We start from the raw sequence: 14,423 nt of genomic DNA on the forward strand, positions 1-14,423 counted from the left end.
TATTATTTGATCATACATGTTTGGATTTATTTTGGGATACTTTGTTATTTCCACTAATTTACATGTCTATTTTTCTTAAATGAAAATCATATTATTTATTATTGTAACATATCCTAAAGTGACCTAGAATAGGTTCTTCAACTTTGCAATTTGTAAAGATCATTTGGCTATTCTACATTTATTGTATTGCTGCATATATTTTAGAAATTGCATGACAATTTGTATAAAAAGCATATTGGAATTTTGAATGGAACTAAATTAAATTTATAAACAATTTGGAGATTAACCTCTTAATAACTTTAAGTCTTAGTCAATGAACATGATATACCTTTTTATTTATGTTTTCTTCTCAGCAATATATTAGTCTTTTTAATTTGGAATTATTGCATATCTTTCATTAAATTTATTTATATGCATTTTATGTTTTAATTTTATTGTAAATAATATTTTAAAACTTCATTGTCCAGTTGTTTATTGACAGCACATAAAATATAATTTAATTTTATATATTAACATATTGCAACATAGCATAATTTTATTATTAATTCTAGAAAGACTTTTCTGCATTCTTAACGTTTTTCTATATATACAATTGTGTTATCTGCAAATAAGGTTTTGCTTCTTCCTTTCCAATCTACATTTCTTTAATTCTTTTGACTATCACTTTGCAGTAGCTAAGACTTCCATTTTATTTTTAACCACATGTTAAGAGTAGACATCCCTTTCTTTCTCTTGATACTAGCGGGGAATAATCCAGGTTATTTTTGTCATTAATTAGGGTATTGGATATAGGTTTTTAAAGATGTTCTTAATCAGATAGAGGAGCACATCTATTCCTAGAACGCTAAAGTTTTTAATTTGCTTTTTGTAAAAAACGAAAATTGATGGTGAATTGTCTCAAATATTTTTCTACATACATTGAAATATTATGTATATGCTTTCGTTCTTTAGCCTTTTGATATGGTAAATGTTTAAAATGGATTTTGAATGTAAAACCAAGCTTGCATTTCTAGAATAAATACCACTTACTTGGTCATGACGTGATATATTTTTCATATATTACTAGGTTTGGTTTGCTAATATATTGTTTACGTTTTTTTTTGCATATGTCCGTAAGAGTTGATAGTCTCTTTCTTCTTTTGTAAATTTTGGTTAGATTTTTTTTTTAAAAATGTATTTGTTCACTTCAACTAAGTTGTCAATTTCTTTCATGAAGTTATTTATCATGACCTCTCATTATTCCTTTTAACATCTGTTAGCTCTCAGTAATGACCCCTCCTTCATTCATGATATTGATAACTTGTATTTCTGTCTCTTTTTTCTAAATTTTTTTTTTGCTATGGGTTTATCTAATTTATTAGTTTTCCCAAAGATCTGATATTTGCCTTAATTAATTTTCTTTATTATTTTCTCTTTTCTATTTAATTTTTCCCAGTTTTATTTTTATTTTTTATTTATTTTGTTTGTTTTGCTTTGGTTCAATTTCCTCCTCCATTCTTAAGTTCTTAAGACCATTAAATATATACCTACCTTCTTTTGGTGTATGTATTTAAACATTTAAATTTCACTCAAATGACTGTTTAAGATTCATTCACAGAGTTTGATATGTTGTATTTTTATTTTGTTCAGTTCAAAATGTATATGCTTTAAAATAATATGTATATATATTTGCTTTAAAGTAATACGTATATACATTAAAATGTTGTAGAAGATATAAATGCAAATAAACTTCACAAGAAAAATAACTAAAACATAGTGTGGTATTCTTAACAGTTTAAAGATTAGAAAAATTATGTCCAGATCAGTATAGCGAGAAAGCCTATGTTTCCCTTCTTAGTTCCAGGAAAATTACAGAATGTGAGAGTAATAAAAGAGAAGAACAATATCATTTTTTTTAAGCACATGGACTATTATGTAAGTAGTGTTCCCTATGACCTATGATGTTTGAAATCAAGTATAATATTTCAAATATTAATTGAGAGTCAATTATATTTGTGGGTAATATTTATAAACATTAGTAACTTTTAAAAATATCTTTAGAAAGATCAAGTAATCAGAAGTCAGGAACTATGTATACTAATTGTGACTCTAACACTTACTAAACTGGGAAATCTTAGAAAATGACAAATCTTTAAGGCATCATCTTTAAAAAATAGATATTAGCAGGCATCTCGTTAAAATCTAATATGAAGTTTTTTTCATTGCAATTATACAAAATTTGATAATTTTAATGGATACTTGAATATAAACTAAGAGTACCTATAAAAACAGAGAACATGCAAACATTTTTGCATCATGGAAAATTATAGTTTCTAAGGGTAGGATTTACCACGTGGTTGAAATATGACATTAAATAGAACTTCGTAGACAACCAAAATCTTGCATTATTTTAAGTATGGTTTCTAAAAGCAGGCCACTTTAGATAATTAAACAAAATAATACTTTTTATAAGCCTGTACATTTTCCTTAATAAAGTCTTAATGTTTCTGAAATCAAAGACAAATTTTTGTGAGTCTCTTTTAGTGCCCAGATCCCTGTAGTCACTTGGCTTACTTGCAAAACTCTGGCTTTAGTATAACTGAAATAAAATTGTATTGTAATATCTGATTTACTTGATATTATTGAGTATCCTTGAAAGTGTAATGGAATGCATCAGTTTAGAAGGGTATGGCATTCTCACCAGTGGAATGTTATGATTTTGTCTCCTGCAGGTGCTCCAAGTGACCAGAGCAGTGGCACCTCCTCTCCTCTCTGTGACAGTGGCTTACATCTCAACTACCACCCCAACAATACAGTAAGATGACCCAGGCATAGCTCAGATTAATAAGGAGATACCACATAGTTTGTAAAAACTGCTAGTGAATCTGATTTATCTGATAGACAGGAAATCCCTGGTTGCATAATCATTTAAGTATTATGATAAACAAGAAATGGAAAATAAATAGGTCAGGTTTCTTATGCCATTTTTTTCCCCTCTCAAGTCTGTATGGATTAAGTTCTTTTGAAGCAATAGATACTATTAACTTGGGGATGTCACTGGGGATGTATAATATACAATCATTTTAGAACATTGCACATTATATGTGATTTCAGGTTCAAAATGCTTTGACATTAGTTTTCTCACTTTTTTCTTTTGAAATTACTTAACTAAAAGTAACTATTTAATTTGCCATTTGTTAGGATTTTTTTAGCCAACTTTATTCACAGTAAGCAATTACTACAAAGTGAGAAAACCCGATTCACACATTATTTTAACATGTAATGAACGTTTAACTATACATGTATTTAGTAAAAGCTAAAATTAAACTTTGTTTTACAGATATTTAATAAAATTTTAATCTTTGTTTTCTATTTGCATTTTGAGTAAATCGATTTTAATATCTTAAAAATGTTTTTGAAGTTCCTTGTATTTCATCCTACAAAACACTCACAAATTCTTAAAGAAATAATTTTCTCTGGTTATAAGCAGATCTAACAATCATCTTTCATGCTTACAAACATGAAGAGAAGCAGAGCTGACCTTAAGCAGAATTTTATTGTTTTATTCCACATATTATGGTACATACGTCATATAGCTTCTTCTACCGACTGGTATGATTCATCCTGCAATTTGAAATTTTTGTCAAAATAGTAGCATTTTACTTCAAGGCAATCTTTTTGGACATCTTCCGTCCTGAATGGCTTTCACGGTACCTGATTTCCCCGGTATCACTCCTCAGCTGAGTACCTTAGGCCCTCAAGTTGTTGACTTTTTTCCTTCGTAAAAAGAAATTTGCCAACGCCAAGGTTCTCTGTACAAATGTAGGGATATTTTCTAAAACCAACCTCAGCTGGATATATTTCATGTGGCCATCTTTGAAACTTTTTTTTTTTGCAAGACAAATAATTGCCACACAATAAGTGGCATTTAAAACCACAATACAGCACGATTGGAGTGACTTAAAATTTATGAGGAAATATACAGTTTTCCTAATGAAAAACTTAGATATACAACGAAATTTTTTACCTCTTTATTTTGTAATTGCTTTGCTCACCTTCTTCCCTCCTGATCCAGATGCCTTCGATAATGTCGATGCACTTCTGTTTTCCTGCCCTCAGTAGCTGGAGGTGTTGGCTGTGCCCATTCACAGCTTATCTTTCTTGTCTGGATCCCCTTTGCCTGGAATTCAGAGCTCACAAGGCTGTTTGGCACCACATGCCCTGCTTCCATCAGTCCTCAGAGGTTGTTCCTGAGAGTGCCCCCTCCACATGTCCCTCACACAAGAATCTCCATCTCAACTCTGCTCCTAAGACAGACACAAGAGCAACTTACTTCAGAGTGGGAGAAAGCTGTTTGGAACTGTTTTGTTTTAGGTCTTGCCTCATACCCTTGAACTCTTGTATAACAAGCAGAAGCAGAGGAGTCAGAGTGGCAGGTCTAAGGGTAGAAATCATTCTGGTTTGTTTTTAATCCATTCCATTGACATACAGAAAAACATACATAGAATAATGTCCTGCCTTATAAAACTGTAATTACAGCAAGAAAATCACTCCAATTCTATAACATGACTGATCCCAAATAAATTCAATTTTATAAAATTAAATATAAAGCAACTGTTATAAATTCTTCTTACTGGAGCTATGTCTTCCCATTTCCAGAGGCACATTTTATTTTCCTTTTAGCATTAGGATTGAACATTCTTTTGACATTGCTGAGGATATTTCAGTGTAAGGAAATTGAAAGTATTTATCATGATGCTACAGAGAATAATAATAAAACCATATGAAAACAAAATAAAATATATTCAAAATAAAGACAAAAATCTCAATGCATATCAATTAAATGCATTTTTGTTGAGAACTTACTCTGTGGATATAACCCTCTAGCTATTTTACTTTGGGGAGCAGTTAATTATGATTTTAACACAAAAAAATTAAGATCCAGATCTATAGACAAAAGCATAAAATTAACTATAACATAAGCAGGAAAAGAGAAGAATGAGTAGCAGCATTCTAATAACCGAGGTAAAGAGTTGTAGAGACTTTGACCATCTCACTAAAAATGTAACGTAAGTTGAGAGACTACGAACCAAGTGTGTGCTTTGTTGCCGGCATGGGAGCACTAACCTGCAATGGTAATCAGACCGTGCAGGCTTGCACAGCCAGGGCTAGCACGTGCTGTTCCTTCTGTATCTTGAATAAGCTCTGATGGAGGAATGGCGAGTGGAGAACATCTCTACTCAGAGATGTACAAAATTAGGAGAGGTCAAAGACATGAAATAACAACAGACAGTGGGCACTCGGAAGGAAGAGTGCATTGTGAGGCAAATTTTCTTTCTACAGAACACGTGTATATTATAGACAGTCTACTTAAAAGCAACATTTGATTTTCTGATGTGTCTTAATTCTCAGTTCCATCCTAGGCTCACAAACTGCCTTTTCAATGTCTATACCTTGATCTGAAGCCAATTTTGAGTAGGTATTATTCTGGTTTTCTAACATGTCGTTACTGTATTTTAAGGCAGCATTTTAAGTCTCAGGGGAAATAAAGGCTTACAATATATTAGCATCATTCCACCATCCTACATAAAAATATAATCTATTCCTTCTAAGGATGCGCAGCATCACTAATTTTAAGGTATACGAAAGTCACTTGTTTTGCCAACCAAGACCTTGGCTCCTAAGCCCCAGCCCAGATAACCTGAATTTCTTCTCTCTAGAGATGGAGTAGAAGGATTTGTTCTGTGCTTACCAGAAGACTCTGATTCAGATAATCAGCCAACCAGACTGAGAAACATTTTTCTTAACTGTACACCTTTAATTAATACATCCTATGCCGCCAAATCCTTAATACAATCTCGGTTAGCAGTTTGCCCTGTGTGCAGTTCTGTTTTGGTAAGATAGTTGTCCTTGAGGATATTGTGTGGCATGTGTAACATTTTGGGAAAAGAGCAAGGAGACATAAATGCTGCTTTTTCCAGTCACATTATTAATACTTTAGGAAACAACATTCTTGACATTGTAGAGTAGAGCTATTGAAAAATAGTCATGGTTCTCAGAAGCACAAAAGTGATTGTATTTTTAGGCTATCTTTTATGCAAAAATAAATCTGACTACTATTCCAAAAATGATTAGAAAGTAAATTTATATTCTATTTACATAAATAAAATAAGTAAGGAGAAAAATTCTTTAAAGGATAGCTTGTGTTCCACTGTAAATAACAGATCTATAATACGAAATACATCAACTCTGTTTAGTCAAATAACTGAAGTGGGACTTATTACGTATTTCTTATAAAGAAGAAATGTAAGAAAGTGACATATTTATACCTTTGGTACATAAAGGCATCAAATCAAGATGCCACAAAAAAGAATGTCAAAGGCCACATATATTTCCATACTTGCCAATCTATGAAGTGTATTGATATGGTTTGTAAAACCTACCGTACTCATGTATTGGTGATTAGTCAGTCCTCAACATCTCATTACCCATATCTTTAACAATCTTTGACATTTTCTATCCCATTTATTGAAGAAACACAAAATTTGAGAGAAATTATTATTGTATTTTATGAAAGATGAGAAAGCATCTTTAAATAATATACCTGAAGTTATGTAACCAAAATGTGAAATAATAAAGTAAAAAAATCCAAATTATTTTTCCATTGTTTCACCGCTGATTATCAGTGCTGAATGTTAAATGTGCTGCAGTAGATCTGTTGGCTCTGCTATCAAAGAGGTGTTGGTTTGAGTGAATCCTGCGGGTGCCCTTTGCTGGCTGGGTGACTTGGGTAAATTGTTTACTGTAGAACTTAGGAATGCATGTGTGCACTGGGGTTCTGGGAAGGAGTTTCAGTCATTGCCAACAAGGACCTTGCTTTGTGCAGCTGGGTGGGTCCTGGGTCGCTTGCAATCCCTGTGGACATCTCTGGCCTGGTCACAGAAACCTTCTTTGTTTACCCAAGCCTGCCACACAGTATTATTGCTTCTTCATGTTCTCTCATGAAGAAAAGTTGGCAAGTAATAATAAAATACATCTTAAAAAAAAACCTTCTTGTCTCACGCCTGCAATCCCAGTACTTTGGGAGGCCAAGGCAGGTGGATCACCTGAGGTCACGAATTCAAGACCAGCCTGGCCAACATGGTGAAACCCCATCTGTCCTAAAAATACAAAAATTAGCCAGGCCTGGTGGTGGGCGCCTGTAATTTCGGCTACTTGGGAGGCTGAGGCGGGAGGATCACTTGACCCTGGGGGCGGAGGTTGCAGTGAGCTAAGATCACGCCATGCACTTCTAAGTGACGGAGCGAGACCCTGTCTCAAAAACTAAAAATAAAAAAACCTTCTGTTTTTCCTTTCAAATATGAACATAGTAATAGCTTTGTTTTTCAAAGATGTTGCAAGTGGTGTAAGTCAAGTACTTAGTACAAGTAGGTATTATTAAAACTACTATTAAATAGTAACCGTAATATTCCTAAGAATGCCCTCCCTAAAAGTTCCATGTTTAGAAATAATTTTGCCCATTATTTAAGCTTGTTATTATTTCTTGAGAATATAATATTTGATACATTTTACTTACAGCTACCAAGCCAGGCATCTAAGTAGTTTGTTTTACTAAATGTTAAATTACCATTAGCCTTTTAGATATATTGAAAATAGTATGGAGCTATTTAGCTGGCCTATATTATAAGAAATTTTTTATTCATTGCTATAATCTTACCAGTTGTTACCATTATTATCCCCACTTTGAAGATAAACATGGTAAGACAGAGACTACAAAACTTGCCCCCAGGTAATGGATAGTCAGTTGGGAAACTGGTATTCAAATCTAAGTGGTCTGATTCTGACTTGCAGCTTAAGCCCTCGCCACCTTGTACTACCATCCAGCTGATCCCATGTCATATGCTGACCACCTATAACAGCTGACATGAAGATCTGACCTCACATCACATGCTGATCATCCATAACATCTGACATGAGGCCAGGAGGAAGAGTAATATGAAACCTAGGTTTGTGCCTTTGCAGTCACCAGAAAGGCATTAAAAGCAACTGACTAGCATTGAAGGAGAGGTGACTTGGAAGCTGAGGTGCTCATTGAGTCACCAGTAGGGACCCCTCACAAGTGATCTTAGCCAGTCTACCCTTCCAGGTATTCTAAACTGCTCCACTGACTTAGTACATTTTTATTTGCTCAACCTGCAACAATTAACGTAAAAATGCCAGGCAACATACAACCTTAAGTAAAAGTAGTATTGTTTTTCACTGGAAGCATTGTTAAAAAATTTAATGCCTGAGAGTAATGCTTAATAATATTTAGACTTCACAGAGTTTCAACATCTAGACTAAAATAGAATCTTATTCCAACACTATCACTCAAAAATTAGTAAATAAAGGGAAGTCAATATTACCAGTTTACTGGTCAAATTGAGCTTACAACCCATGCCAATTTAAATATTAGTATGATTTGATGTGCTGGTGTGATGAAGAAATTTTAACATTAAAGCTGAAATAATGAAGGAAACATGAATCAAGTGAAAAAGCCCAAATTTTGTCAAATGTAAGTCTCCTCTATATATAAAGGAAGAAAAAAGCTCTAACAAAACTTAAGATATGTGTAATTTTAAGCCAGCAGTAGTTGCCTTGATATGCAATTAAAACCATGTAAGAAAGTATAAACTTTTTATGAACATGAAGTTAGAAAAAGGAGCACAGATTTCCTTGAGCAGTGTTTTGAAAGTTGTTTTATAGGAATGCTTATTCTATTCAAAAATATTTGCGAAAAAAGCTGATAAATTAAAAACACTTAGGATTGTGCCTGGCACTCATAAAATACTCTAATTGAATGAACTACAGCTGATTTTTATTTTTTCACTTATTTGTTAATTATAGTTACAGTTTTTTTCCCACTTTTTCCGTTCTTGAATAAATTATGTTCTGTCACGTTCTTATCCTTTCCTTCCATCTCCCCTCCTCATTTTAAAATATGTTTTCACTAGCATTCTTAGTCTCAATGATTCCTTTCTTAATTTCTTATAGCATTTTATTAATAAATAAGTTAACCAATACAACTTTAGTATCCATAATTTGGACTTCTTCTCATGGTATTCCATAAAAGTCTTTTGATCATTTAGGGGAAAAATAATATCCCCCAGATGAAAGAGGTTTGAGACACAGAAACTCAAAGCACAGAAGAAAAAAATTACATTGAACATTTGTCTTCCTTTCAGGACACATTATCATGCTCGTCGTGGCCGACATCTCCAGGTTTGAGGTGGGAGAAGCGATGGTGCGACCTCAGACTGATCCCTCTACTTCATTCGCGCTTCTCTCAGTATGTGCCCGGCACAGATTTGAGTCGGTGAGTCCGTGTTTAGGAGTTATTACTGTTTTGTTTATTAAAAAAGAGACCTTTCAGAAAACCTTTTAACATATCACAATATGGCTTAAGATTTTAGTATGTTTTTGATAGTAGAAAGAAGAGCTTCAAAATAATAATATAACAAAGTTAAACGCTTATTATTCTGATGACAAAACCACAAGTTAAAGCCCTGACTCTGCTATTAACTCATTGAAATGGATTCAATGGACTTAATAGATAGTTTTATTAAGTTTTTATATTTCCTCTTGTGTTAATTGTTTACTTCTCAGGAATATCACATAGTTTATTTATTTATTTGTTTGTTTGTTTGTTCATTGATTTTGAGGCAAGGTCTAGCTCTGTTGCCCAAGCTGGAATGCAGAGGGGCGATCTTGGCTCACTGCAACCTCCACTTCCTGAGTTCAAGTGATCCTCTCACCTCAGCCTCCCGAGTAGCTGGGACCGCAGGCACATGCCGCCATGCCCAGCTAATTTTTTGTTTTGTTTTGCTTTGTTTTTGTAGACATGGGATTTCGCCATGTTCCCCAGGTCAGTGTTGAACTCCTGGCCTCAAGAGATCTGCCTGCCTCAGCCTCCGAAATTGCTGCGATTATAAGCATAAACCACATGCCCAGCGGCATAGTTGGTCTAAATTATAAGATTTATTTTCTGCTTTTAATATTCTTATATAATTATCTATTTTAGTAAGTGTAAGATAAGTAGTGTCCTCCTTTTCATTCTTGAAACTTTTTTTCTCTTTTTATCTTGGTCAGTTTTGCTAAGGAGTTGTACATTTTGTTAATTTTTTAAAAATGATTAATTTGGGACTTCCTTGAATCTCTTAACTTATATGTATACTTTAGGAGTCTCTGCTTTTTCCCTGATTGTTTCCATTTCTTGAGTTTTTCAGCTTGAAATTTTGTTCTCGTAGCTTTTTGAGAGATACACGTTCCAGGGGTTGGGAAATTTTTCTGTAAAGAGCTGTATAGTAAATATTTTATGCTTTGCAGGCCTTAATGTCTCTGTCACAAAGTACTCAACTCTGCTCTTCTGGCACAAAAATAGCCATATACAATATACAAATAAATGAGCACACCTTTGTTCCAATAAAACTTTTTTACAAAAACAGGTGGCAGGCTAGAATTGTCCCATAGGCTGTAATTTGCCAGTCCATTTTGATAATTTTAAGACTTTTATTTCCCAATATATGTAGTCAGATCTTCACATTTCCAGCAAATACTGTTTTAGTTACTCCTGCAAGTTTAGCATTACCTTTTGATTTATTTATAGTATTTTTGAGTATATCACTTTGAATAGTTTTCTGACTGGCTGCTAGAGGTATTATAATATGTGTAGGTAGTATATCACAGTCTACTGGTAACGTTTTACCACTTCGAATGAAGTATAGAAATGTTGCTTCCATTAAGATTCCTTTATCTTTCCTGTTTGTAAAGACATTACCTTAACTTCCTATATATACATCAAACACTAAATCGGGTGGTATTATGAGTTTTGCTTCAACCATCAAATAAGATTTTAAAAACTCATGGAAAGGATAATCCATTATACTGAACCCAAAGTATACCCATCAATGATCTTTCTGAATTTCAAAGCTTCTTTTATCGCTTCCTTTCTGCTTAATTTTTTTAGACATTCTTTAAAGGTAGATTTGCTAGCATCTAATCCCCTTAGTTTTCATTTATCTGAGAGGATACAGACTTTGGAGTTGACAGTTCTTTTCTTTCAGTACCTAAAATATGTTAGGCATTAATGTCTACTGTCATTCAAATCAGTGTCCCCTGTAAGTAATATGTTCTTTCCCTCTGTCTGCTTTCAATACTTTTTTCTTTTCTTTTCTTTTAGTTTCAGAAGACTAATTATGATGTATATTGACACATACTTCTTTAAGTTTCTCCTAAATGGGCTTTATTCTGCTTCTTAAAACTGTATGATTATGACTTTCACCAAATTAGGAAAGTTTTTGACCTTTATTCCTTCAAACACTTGATTAGTCCCACTTTCCATTCTCTCCCTCTAGATCTCTGTTGATGCAAATATTAACCCTTTTATTATTGTCCTGCATGTCACTGAGAAACTTATTAAAAAATCTGTTTTCTTTCTGTTAAACAGATTAGGAAGAGTTTATTGATCTGTATTTATGTTTTCAAATTTTATTTTCTGTCATTTAACTCTGCTCTTCAGCCAATTCAGCATTTTATTTTTTGTCGATTTATTTTTTCAGGTCTAGTTTATCCTTTTAAAAATAACTTCTCTTTTGAAGTTTTTAAAAATATTTTTATTTATTTCAAGAAAACTTGTAATTGCTTGTTGAAGCATTTTTAGGATGGTTACTGTAAAATCTTTGTGAGATATTTTCAATATCTCATTCATTTCATTGTTAGTATCATTAATTTTTTTCTCATTCAACTTGTGATTTTCCTGGATATTGATATGACAAGTGATTTAACAAAATCATCCTAGACTTTTTGGATATTAAATGTTGGGATTGAGGTTCCTATTTAATCTGGGTTTTGTTGTTGTTGTTCTTGTTCTTGTTGTTGTTGTTTTTAGCAGGCAATCTCTCTGTTGTGAGGACTGGGTGGATGTATATGTTAAGTTTCCTACTGCACCATGCTGACACCTGGAAAGGTAGATGGACAGGGCTATTCATATTTCTTGGTTGCTAAAGGTTGGAGGTAGAAGCTCAGCTCCTCACGGAATTCTACTGACATAAGGAAGGAGGTGGACGGATAGGTGAGGGCAACTAGCTCCACCTCCCACCACCTCATTCCACCGTGGTGATGATGGTGGGAGAGACTCAGCTCCTTGCTGGGCCACACCTGTCAGCATGGAAGGGGAGGCACAGTACTTGTCCCATCTCCCACAAGCCCATTTATTCTAATTGCTGCAGGTGAGTATGAAGGTTCAGCTGTCCATGACACCCCACTGATACTACCCTGGCAGGGAAATTGGAGCCTGCTTCTTTAAGGTGTAGGGTGGAAGACCAGCTTCCTGCTAAGCCCTGCTGAAAACCTTGTGAACAGGGAGACAATGGTTCCATTGGTATTTGACTGGATTTGGGCAGGTATTGCCAAAAGGTTTTGTTTTGTTTTTAGTGTACCCATTCTCTAGTCCTTTAAAAAGGAGTTACAGATTTTTATTGGAGGCTTTATGTTTTTAAAAATCTTGCTGTTAGCCATTCAGATTGGAGGTTTTAGAGGGTCATGTCTAGGACATGCAGGAGGAAAACCCAGGGTACTCAGCACTTTTTTTATCCCTGTATTTAAAGTCCCTAGCCATTCATGCTTACCTGTTCACCTCACAGGGGCTTCCCATACTTTTGTCATGTTATGTGTGAAGTTCTTTAGCATCTGATAAGAATGAGGCCACTCTGTCTTGGCCAGAATAAGAAATCCACAAGTACTGATATTTATATATTTTAAAAAATTCATTTGATAATGTTTTATTTTTTGTTATAATTACTTCTTTGACCTATGGTCTATTTAAAAGTGTATCACAAAATTTCAAAATATTTTGGGACTTTCTAATTATCTTTTTTGCTATTTCTATTTAGTATAGTTTCATGCTTGATGATTTCAATGCTTTGATATTTGTTGAGGCTTGATTTTACTCAGCATATATGTTATTTTGGGAAATGTTTTATGTGTATTTATAAAGGATGAGTATTGTCATTTTTTTAGTGCTGTGTTGTACATATTTCAATTAGGTCATATGTGTTCATTAGAGGTTCTGATCCTCTGCATCATTCATGATTTTTTTCTGTTTATTGTATTAGGTTTTACATAAACGTGGTAAAATGTCCCACTATGATGATAGATCTGTGTGTTTCTCTACATTGTTGAGTCAGTGTTTGCTGTATATATTTAATTATGTTGTCAGATACAAGTAGATTTAGAATTTTTATAAATTCCTGTTATACGATGCTTGATAATTATGGCATGTCCTATACCTTTGGAAATGTTTCTTGCCTTTAAGTCTATCTATATTAGGATAAATAAAAAACAGATTTCTATTAATATCTACTTGTATATTCTTCTATCCTATTCTTTAAACTTTTCTTAGTCTTACTGTATAAAATATGCCCCTTCTGCGTTAAATATATATACGTATATATATGCATCTAGATATTATACATATATTTGGAATATTCTTTTTTGTTTTTAATCCAAAGTAACAAACTTGGTCATTAAATCAAATTAGTCTAGTTACCTTTAATGTAACTACCGATATATTTTGATTATACCATCTAATTTTTTTCTACTGAAAATCCTAGCTTTTTATAATTAAATCTTTTATTTTGAAAAAATTGTATATTCATGTGCATTTGTGGGAAATAGTATTTTCATTTACTCTTTGCTTATTATCCTAAGTAGTATCACGTTGCAAAACTATAATACAATATCCCAATCAGGGAATTGACTTGACAAAATTCACCACTCAGATTTTACCTGTGTGTGTGTGTGTGTGTACATGTTTATTTCTGTGAAATTTTATCACATATGCATGTTCCTGCATCTACTAACGCAGTCCAGTCAAGTTTTGTATGAACAGTTCCATCATTGCAGGCATTCTCCTGTAGTCCTTCCATAACTAAACCAGCATCCCTCCTGCCCTCCTCCCTCACCACATTTCTAATCTCTGATAACTAATAATCTGTTCTTCACCTCTGTTATTTCATCATGTTAAAAACATTATATACGATACTATATAACCTTATTTAATTCAATTTTTGATGCATAATAGATGCATAGTTTTAGAATACATGTGTTCATTTAATACATCCATAGAATTTGTAAAAATCAAGTTAGTATACTTACAATATCCATCATCTTAATATTTATCTTTTGTTTATGTGAGAACTATTCAAATCCTTCTTTTCTAGCTATTTTTAAAAAATATACAATAGATTATTATAAACTACAGTCACCTTACTAAGCTATTTAATACTAGGTCCTATTTCTTATACTAAACTATATATTTGTATTCATCAATCAACTTCTCTTCATTCTCTCTCTCTTCTAACTTTCCTGGTCTTTGGTAATGAACAATTTACTAGCTGTCTTAATGA

The 14,423-nt window shown here is 33.2% G+C and overlaps 1 protein-coding gene across 4 annotated transcripts in view; it reads left to right on the forward strand.

Moving 5' to 3' along the window:
• SNTG1 (syntrophin gamma 1) overlaps nt 1-14,423 on the forward strand; it is an 858,007-nt gene that overhangs the window by 607,912 nt on the left and 235,672 nt on the right. For all 4 annotated transcript variants that reach the window (XM_030795196.1, XM_030795194.1, XM_030795195.1 and 1 more), the window contains 2 exons: nt 2,712-2,794; nt 9,204-9,334. In XM_030795196.1, the coding sequence (XP_030651056.1) occupies nt 2,712-2,794; nt 9,204-9,334 (214 nt within the window). The remainder of the gene's footprint in view (nt 1-2,711; nt 2,795-9,203; nt 9,335-14,423) is intronic.

This window comes from Nomascus leucogenys, chromosome 16, assembly GCF_006542625.1.
Source record: "Nomascus leucogenys isolate Asia chromosome 16, Asia_NLE_v1, whole genome shotgun sequence".
NCBI lineage: Eukaryota > Metazoa > Chordata > Mammalia > Primates > Hylobatidae > Nomascus > Nomascus leucogenys.